The sequence below is a fragment of the Labeo rohita genome, chromosome 17 (assembly GCF_022985175.1).
Source record: "Labeo rohita strain BAU-BD-2019 chromosome 17, IGBB_LRoh.1.0, whole genome shotgun sequence".
NCBI lineage: Eukaryota > Metazoa > Chordata > Actinopteri > Cypriniformes > Cyprinidae > Labeo > Labeo rohita.
The window spans coordinates 696,902-707,647 of NC_066885.1; the positions used below are offsets into that span (position 1 = coordinate 696,902).

Sequence of the window (10,746 nt, forward strand, 5' to 3'; positions counted from 1 at the left end):
TTAAATGTAAAAAAAATTTTATCTCTAATAAATTGTTGTTAAATTGTATAGATTTCAAGTTTTCATTTCAATTTTAATTTGATGATATTTTAGGATATTAATTAAACCATTTAAACCATTAAAACAATCCAGAAAAATTGAAACAGAATGCAGCGAATTTGGGGTAAAAACAAAGCAGATTTTATTTGGCCCTAAAATGTCATGTTTGATCAACTTTAAATTGACTGCTGTTAAATTGTATTTTATAATGTCAATAAATTAGATACAGTTTTTGATTACCAAAATTTAATTTAACCATTAAAGAAAAAATAAGAGGAAAAAAAAGAGCATTTCTGGAAGATTTAAAATTGATAAATTATTGTAAAATAAGGGGGGGGAAAATATTTCATTAAATATAATTTTTGTTGTTAATCCTTAATAAATTGTTGTGAAATTATATACATTTCATAATTTCAATAAATTAGATACAATTTTTGATTACCAAAATTTAATTTAACCATAAAAAAATAAAAAATAAAAAACAGAAAAAAGTGAATTTCTGGAATATTTAAATCAATAAATTATTGTAAAATAATTATTGTACAAAAATATTTTATTATATGTATTTTCTGTTTATCTTTAATAAATTTGTTAAATTGTATACATTTCAAGTTTTCAATTAATTAAAACTCGTTTTAATGCTAAAATGTGATTGCTGTTATATTAAAATTCAGCAAACATATAATAAAAAAAAAAAGATTTTTTTGGAGGAGTTTAAATAAGGGCCTAAAAATTACATTTTCATTAAACCTTTAATAACATGTTGTTAAAATGTAGATGTTTCATAATTTTAACTATTAATTATAAAACTTTTAACAATTTGTTGATACATTTTTTTAAATTTTAGGATTTTAATTAATTAGACATGCTTTCTAAATACAAAAATTAAATGTAACAATTAAAACAAACAAAAAAATGGAAAATAAAACAGCACGAAGTTGACCAGTTTGAATCCCTCAAAACATTTCGAGACAGACTTGACAGAAGTAATACTGGGACGATCAGTGGAGTAAATCACGTTCACTCAGGTTCTGCTACTGTACAGTGTTTTACTCCGCGCTGTGATTTACGATCTTACATGCAGATATTTCATTCGTAAGTGGCAGCGGCACAGTAAACATCATCAGTTCTAACAGGAGCGACAGTAAGAGCACTCAGTGGGAGATGCGTTTCACAGGAAGTGTGCGGCGTCTCACGCTGATGAGGCCAATGACCTGGAGAACGAGGAGAGATCGGACTCCATCCCACACACACTGGATCAAATACTGTACTTGCAGACCGTAAACAATCACAGCACTACAACACTGCAGACAGACACAAGAGAAGAGCAGAGCCCCCAGACAGTCTATGAATTCTACATGTGTTCATGACGTCAGACATGAAACTATATACACTATAATAATATATAAACAACAGACACACCTCAGATTGTAAGGAGAGTGATGCACTGCTCAAATTGATAAACTAGGGTTGTAAGATTAATCATAATAAAACCCAAATCTCAACAGGGCTCTACAGGACGACTGAAAATTACTGCGTGTGCGACTATGGAAAAAATATTTAGGAGCAGCAGTGCGACTGACCCCATCAGCATGTTTGTGTTTGCGCTGAGGGGAGATTCTAGGTGTTTTTTCAACATTGAGTAATGTATCACAGACATATCTCAACAATCCTTTCATATAGGGCTGGGCGATAAAACGATAACGATATGTATCGCGATAGACACGTGATCGATATCAATAAAAATGTGTTCTATAAAACGTTCGATATTTTTTATTCTTCGTCGGAAGAAAACAGAGGTTGCGAAGCAAGCTTGGTTGCATTAACAAAGGCACTCGCTCTATAACCTAGCAACGTGGGAGTGACAAAATTATTAAATTAATATCTTGTATTGTAGAATGGACGCTCAGCACCGCCGAGAGTTTCGCGCCATCGTTAAAACGAAACCGAAAGTAAAACGTGCGCGCGCATTCAAAAGCAGTTTTAATACCCCACGTTTAGAGAGCGACTCCCCAATGTGCGCAAATTAGGCTACATAACATATCTAGGCTGTAGGCTATAGGTTGTGTAGTTGTATTTAATGCAACCTTAATATTCATTTAGTGCTCCTAAATTTAGTTTTGGTGCTCCTAACTATTTGAAGTTGGGAACACCAGTGCTACCAAGTAAAAAAGTTAATTTCGATCCCTGAACACAAGCAGCAGACCACCATGGAGAGGTACTCTGCATCAGTGCCTTCTGACAAAGAATCTAAATGGTACAAAGATAAAACGGAGGCAGTGGCATATTTCTCTGTTTATATTTAACACTGCACTATTTTATTACACTTTATTAAGCATTTCTTACATTTTCTTTCATTTTGCACCTTAAATGTTAAGAGATAATTGTTAAGTGTTCATTGTGACTTTAGAATTATGTTTACATTTTAATTATTTGAGTTTTCCATGGTTGTTGACATTTCTGTCTTAATAACTGGGGGGGTTATGATCAGAGGAAGGTTAAGTTTAAAATAAAAATGTTGAAATGTAATATATTTTTCTCCTGTTCCTTATTTTAAATGGGTCATAAAAAATATCAATAATTATCGATATCGACCGATATGAAACGCTGATATCGTGATACAGTTTTCAGCCATATCGCCCAGCCCTACTTTCATAAAGTGTGAGAGAGTGTAAATAAGAGACTGATTGTGCAGTGTAGAGAGCTTCATTCATTATAATGGAACTTTGTGATGAACTAAGATGAATTTGAGATTTTTAAGAGAGTTTGTAAATGAGGTATTGATTTAATACAACAGTTAAATAAACAAGAAGTTAATATGAAGTGACTTACATTGTCTGACTATAACACTATTGCCTGATTTTGTTCTATTTCGCTGTCAAAAATAGTTTGAAACAGTCACAACTGAGCCGCTGCGCATCTCCATTCACACACAGCGCTGTTTCCTTTATGAATGAACGTGCGTTAATGAACGAATCTAGTGAGTCAATGATTCAATTTTCCATTCATAAAGAGTCACTTGCTTTATTCCTGAATGAATCAGCCGTTCGAACGAATCAAATGAATGAATGATTCAGTCATTAAATCAGTGACTCGCCACCACCTACTGGCTATTTTAGTTCCATTTTTTAATCCATCTTTTCAGTTATTCAAATAATTTAACATTTATATTCAAAATGTTCTATTTAAAACATTAATCTCAACATGAATTTATGAATTTGATTGCACTCATGCCACCTCTGAGCTTCATTAAACACATGAAAATACACCTACAAGACACTTTTGAGTTCTTCTGTGCACCTCTGTAGTACAGAGTTAACTTATTCTTCTTATTCTACTTGTTCGTATTCTGTTGTTTTAATTAGAAATTTTAAAAATCTTAAAAAATATATTTTTTAAAAATAAATGGACATAAAAGATGACATACTTTTAATAAAGTTAGAAAAATGCCATTACAAAATTCCTCTGTAAATCAATTTAAGTCAAATATCACCCCGTATTGGGAAGGCTAATTTTTGATTAGATATTGATTTGAAGGTGTTCCTGAAATTTTTGACTGTGCTCCTAAATTTTTTATATGATTTTTAAATCTTTTTTTTTTTTATATTATTATCATTTTTTCTTAAATATTCAATTTTTCTTTTTATTTTACAGTGAAATATTACTAAAGTACTGGTTATCATTTTTTTGGGTCGTAGTAGTCAGTGTCGGGGAAAGTTACGTTTAAAAGTAACACGTTACAATTTTGCGTTACTCCCTGAAAAAGTAACTAATTATGTTACTTAGTTATTTTTTATGGAAAGTAATGTGTTACGTTACTTTTGCATTACTTTTAAATCTAGGCAGGGCTTGCTTTGTTTTTAATATAAAACAATTCTAATGTAAAAGCCCTTTTACACCAAAAGTGAAATGAATTCACCTCAGGCTTAAAAAAAGTAAATTAATGCAGGAGATCACTCTTCAGATATAAAAAAAAAATGAAGCACAAATGTTAGTTTATCTAAAGTAATTTTTGCTTATTAGTATGGTTGAATTGCATCATCGAAGGTCAGCAGCAAAGACACTGGTTAATAAAATGAGATTAAATACATAAAGAATATTTGTTTTATTTAACATATATAATTATTGCAGGGTTGCATCATATACTGAGTTTGCTTTTCACTGTTTTTATTCATTTTGAGGAATACTGAATCTGTTTTTTGTGAGTGAGATAAATTGATGCATGTTCACATTTAGTCTAGAATACAGTAACATCATGTTTGCTCCCAATTTCCCGACAGTAGACTTGGCAATCAATAAATAGGGATAAAAAGTAACTGGCGTTACTTATTTGAAAAAATAACTACGATATTTTCTTAGAAATTCAAAAGTAATGCGTTACTTTACTAGTTACTTGAAAAAAGGTATATTATTACGTAACTCGTGTTACTTGTAATGTGTTACCCCCAACACTAGTAGTAGCAATTTGAAAAATAATAAATGAATTATTATTTAGCCACACAGTATTAAAATACATTCAGAAAATTATGTGCAGGCCTGCAAAGAAGCACAGCAAACCTAATTTTTTTAATAACATTTTTTATCATACACCATAATTATATATTACGAAAAAACAACATAAATTATTTTATTATTTACGTTTATAAAACGTGATCAGATTTTTTCCACAAATCTGATAAACTGTTACAAATTTGTTAATAGTATAAATTTTTGGCATCGTGTCTATTGCAGCTCTTCTCATGATCTCCAGCACACAAATTTATATTTATCCTAGTTTGTGTGAATTTTGATTCAACAAAATGACTATTAAAACAATTCTTTTAATGAATCATTCCAAAAAAAAATATATCAAATTGTACACTATTTTTACCCTGGATTCAGTCTGACAAGACCGTCACTGCATAGACCAAAATATTATGATATATAATATTTTCACATCACCCACCATTAGTTTTATACGTTATAAATCTCTGCAGTGTGTGTGTGCGTGTGACTAAAAAGCCTTTGATACAGTGGTGTCAGCGTTGAGCAGAGCTGCTTTACAATAGCGGTGCACATTTCTTCATTTAGCTGATCAATAGCTCATTACAGCAGACATTCACACACCGTCTACAGCTCCAGCGCATGTGTGTGCTCATCAATTAAATTAGAGTGACACGTCGCCATCAGGACCTGATGTGATTTCACTGGATATGAGCGTGAGCAAGAAATATGCCATCACCAACAGAAACAATATAATGCTAGAGTTGATAAATGTGACATTTGAACAACAAACATATGCAAAACCTGATCTATTATGCACATACACAACTATATGTTAATAAAACAACAGTCAAACAGGCAGATCTTACCGTGTTTAAGCACCTTTTTTAAGACATTAACCCAATGCAACCGAAAACATTAAATATTACTAAACGATTATCAATAACATGGGCTTTTACACAACAAACACGGCCTTTAGCACATGTGCAAATCTAGCTGCACTACTGACGCTGCATTTGATGGAAAAATAACTTGACTAAAGGACTGAGACTGTACTATGACTGACATTAAATACCCTGGTAAATGCCAAAAATAATGTAGTACTGTAAGTCTTTTGCTAGTGTCTGCAGCAAATGAAGCTCAGATCTGATCTTGAACAGTTTCACTTTAATTCAGGATGAAAAGGTTCCGGTCACAGATCCGTCACACTGAATTAAACTCCGTCCTGAAGTGGCCTTATCACACACACACACTAAAGCAGGCGAATGACGCCTCTTATACACACACACACACACACACACACACACACTCTCTTATCTGTCTGTCCATGAAGCAGGAACGAGTCTGATAAACAGAAGCAGGTCTGAATGTCACTCGTCAGACGCCGTGTCTTTATTCTTCTGATATCAGTCGCGATTCACATCACAAACAACACAACAGGTGTGTGTGATAAACTACAGGTGCCACAGGTGTACACACACACAGACAGACAGACAGACAGACAGAAAATCACGGTAAATCACAGTAAACAGGCTGTCTGGTCAGTGAAGGTGATGTAAAATAAGAGACACTGGAAGATTTACATGCTCTGATGGTGAATCTCATCAACTACATGTCCTGTTTGTATTTTTAACTCAAAAGTAAAAGAAAAAAAATGCATAAAGAAAATGCAGCCTGTTATCATGCATATTATAATATGACATTATTTTCATGGAAATACATCACATTTTTCTCAAAAATTCTCATTTTAAATAGTAAGTGAAATCTTCCTGTAAAAAAAAAAAAAAAAAAAAAAATCTAACAAATAACCAAGGGTTGACCGAGGGGTTTTATTCTACACATATTTAAAATAATTCTATCCTCAATTTCACAAATATGTCAGTAAATACACTGTCGCTCAAAAGTTTGGGATCAGTAAGATTTTTAATGTTTTTTAAAGAATTTGTATACGCTCATCAAGGCTGCATTTACTTGATCAAAAATACATAAAAATTATATTGTGAAATATTATTACAGTTTAAAATATTGGCGTTCTATATTCATATATTTTAAATAATAATTTATTCCTGTGATGCAAAGGTGAATTTTTATCAGCCATTACTTCAGTTTTCAGTGTCACATGATTTTTCAAAAATCATTCTAATATGCTGATTAATTGCTATTGTTATTATCAATGTTAGAAGCAGTTATGCTGCTTAATATTTTTTCAGAACCTGTGAGTTCCTGTTCCTGTTTTTTCAGGATTCTAGATAAATACAAGGTTTAAAAGAACAGCATTTATTTAAAATATAAATCTTTTCTAACGATATAAGTCTTTGCTATTACTTTTTATCACTTTAACACATCATTGGTGAATAATAAAGTATTAATTTCTTTCAAACAATTACTGACCCCAAACTTTTAGATAGTAGTTTATATTGTTACAAAAGATTTCTATTTTATATAAAAACTGTTCTTTCTGGAAAAAAAAAAGAAATTCACAGGTTCCAACAAAATATTAAGCAGCACAACTGTTTTCAACACTGATAATAAATCAGCATATTAGAATGATTTGTAAAGGATCATGTGACATTGAAGACTAGAGTAATGATGCTGAAAATTCAGCTTTGTATCACAGAAATAAATTACCTTTTAAAATATATTCACATAGAAAACAGTTATTTTAAATTGAAATAATATTTCACAACGTTAGAATTTTTCCTGTATTTTTAATAAAACAAATGCAGCTTTGATGAGCATAAGAAACATCTTTAAAAACCATTAAAAAATCTCACTGATTACAAACTTTAGAGCGGCAGTATACGTTCACTGGGGAAACAATCTCTGTGCTGTTTATTAGCAGCGTCCACAACAAGAAACACAAGCAGTTTATGTGTTTATCAGATATTCAGTCTGAAAGACCAAAAACAACCACAGACAAACACAATCACCAGATGAAATCAATTCACACTCTGTTTGTATGGAGAGACACACACAGAACAGAGTTATTTCTGCAGTGAGACAGCGCTCACACACACACACACACACACACACACACACCACTGCGCAGACTGATGCTGCACTGCACACACACAGACAGAAAAACACACACACACTCAATGTGCAACACACACACTCATGCTTGCCCTCACTCTTACACACACTTCACTGCTGCAGTCTGATGCTGCACTGCACACACAGACAAATGAACACGCACATAAACGCATGCACACGCACATTCACAGTTTTACACACACAAAACATGCACACGCAGATGCACACATGCACACGCACACTTACAGACACACACACACTCAGTCACATGGATGTACACACAGAAACACACAAATGCACAAATGTGCATGCACACTCTCACACATGCACATGCACGCTGTGGAGAAGCAACAAGCTGAAGCTTCTACAGTCACACAAACCTTTATCACACACGACTATAACATCAAGCTTCAAAAGATCCACTCGTACTGAGAACATGACGTCAAGATCCACAAGCTGGCAATGAAATATAATTAACATGCATCTATTTACACTCATTAAATAACAGAAACTACAATGAGCAACACAAATAAGAACGTCTGATCAGAACGACACATGCACAAGTGAGTTACACAGTGTGACATGATAAAAAAGAGCATCATCATCACTGATCCAAAGCTCTCTATAATACACATTTAAAGAATAAAACAGTATAAATGAGTAGACATGGCCATGGAAATGTGCTGCATGAGACAGACTGAGCTGTGAAGAGTTTATGAAAAGGAACAGAGAGATGGGGAGTATTACAGAGAGGGAGAGACAGCTGTGTGCTGAACGCTGCAGTGAAACAGACTCTGTGAATCCGTCACAACACTAAAACATAAACACAACACCACCATTACTCACAACACAATACTACTCACAATACAACTGCACGCTCATCACATTCCCTATTAATCTGAATTTGTCAAAATTCCCACTAGTACTGAATCACGTAAACAAAATTTGACAGCATTCCCAGCTCTGGGGAATCTGCCTGCTTTTTTTTTTTTTTTAGAAAATGTGTTGCATGTAAAGGAGATATACACACATGCTTAGACCGCAAGGAATCATGGGTGCTCACAGATGTGTAGCTGTAGGCTAAAACTGGGGCAGATTTCTGAAGTGACTCATTTAAAGTTGACATTAATGATTATGTTATCAGGCATTTCAAGTAATAATCAAACAAATAACTGAGAACATGCTGTATAACCAAAGGCAGCATCTGAAATCTACAAAGCAGGAAACATGCATGCGTAAACCAGCCCATAATTGGTCACACATGACACTTTCATCCAAAAAGATTTACATTTACTTGTATCAGTTCATGCTTTCCTTGGAAGTCAAACCCACAAGCTTGGCGTTGTTAGTGATTGTGATCTTCTCTATGAACTACAAGGAAGCTATAAACATCATATTCAGAATATGACCATAACCAGAATTTAGTGCTTAAACAGAATTGAATGTGCAAATATTAATAAGTCATTTTTTATATACATATTTATATTTATATATTTACACTGCTCTCCAAAAGTTTGGAAACACCCCTGGCAAAGTGTGGATTTGGACGATATCAGCATAAATCCTCATCATTTTTTGGTGCAAATACATTAAAGTAAGTTGACACTATCATTAAAGAGCAGCAACAACAAAATTTCATTTTGATGACATAATAATGGCAATATATACACGTCAAAGTCAGACATGCCCCTTTACCAGCTGTGACGCCTGGTTACTGGTTTAAACTTGGTCCAGGTTTTTACAAGATTTTTGGGTCGGCACACCTTAATAGCTTCAACAACTGATTAAGTTTAGAATACAATGAATTTAGGCCCAGCTGGATATTTTGCTAATGCTGGATATTTTGATGAATCAAAAATGCAAGTTTTTTTCTATGTATAAACTGTTTATGCAATAAAATATGTTTTCGTAGTTTGTGTTGTCCCTTAACAGTGCAAAATAATCACAAATTAAAAAGGATTCATGCCAATATTGTCCAAAACCCCACTTTTCTAGGGTGTTTCCAAACTATATATATATATATATATATATATACACACATATATGTATATATATATACACACACACACACATTTTTTTTTTGACACATATATGACCCTGGACCACAAAACCAGCAATAGCCAAAAAGACATTATATGGGTTATGCCAAAAATCATTAGGATATTAAGTAAAGATCATTTTCCATTAAGATATTTTGTACATTTCCTACCGTATATCAAAAATTAATTTTTGATTAGTAATGTGCTTTGCAAAGAACTTCATTTGGACAACTTTAAATGTGATTTTCTCAATATTTTGATTTTTTTGCACCCTCAGATTCCAGATTTTCAAATAATCGTATCTCAGCCAAATAATGTCCTATCCTAACAAACCATACATCAATGGAAAGCTATTTATTATTATATTTATTCAGCTTTCAGGTTATGTATAAATCTCAATTACAAAAAAAATTGACCCTTATGACTGGTTTTGTGGTCCGGGGTCACATACATGATCAATATGATCATCAGAATTTAATCTTGCACCTCATACAAACATGAACACATTCAAACACACACATATAGCCATACAACACACACACACACACACACACACACACACACACACACACACACAAATATATATGTATATAAACATACATATATAAGCGTGTACATACAAAATAATGACATAAAACCTGCATTTCTCACACTACACACCAGCTTTTTTTGAATTAAACGAAACTTATCTTAACTAACGACATTGATCACCTCAGATAATCCATTAATTCGAGTGTAAATTAGCTTAATCGTTTCAAATTCAACACCATCACAGAGAAAAACCTTCAGTTCGCATTAATCGTGTGCCCACATCAATTAAACAGCAAACTGGATGAGAATAATCAGCGGTACAATCATAATCAATCTCTGACTGAACGCCACTGCATTATAATGAAGCGATCATCTGGCCGCGGCGCGTCGCGCTCTTCACACACAATTAATATGAGGCGTTCGAACGCGATTCGCGCGGATGATTGTTTCACAAACACACAAAGCAGAGAAATCCTGACAGAAAAGCCAGTCTCACCGTGCGCAGGAACTGAATCTCATCCTCCGCGTCTCCGCCTTCAGCCATGATGAGCTCCGTCAGTCCACAGCAGCCATAGAGACGCGCCGCACACCGCCACTCTAGCGCGCGCTCTCTCCGTGTGTG

General features: G+C 33.4%; 1 protein-coding gene across 4 annotated transcripts in view; it reads right to left on the reverse strand.

The window, feature by feature from the left end:
* The window catches only part of LOC127180108 (ryanodine receptor 3), a 176,289-nt gene extending 165,543 nt beyond the window's left edge, over positions 1 to 10,746 (reverse strand). For all 4 annotated transcript variants that reach the window (XM_051134057.1, XM_051134056.1, XM_051134055.1 and 1 more), the window contains exon 1: positions 10,621 to 10,746. In XM_051134057.1, the coding sequence (XP_050990014.1) occupies positions 10,621 to 10,668 (48 nt within the window). In that variant the 5' untranslated portion in view covers positions 10,669 to 10,746. The remainder of the gene's footprint in view (positions 1 to 10,620) is intronic.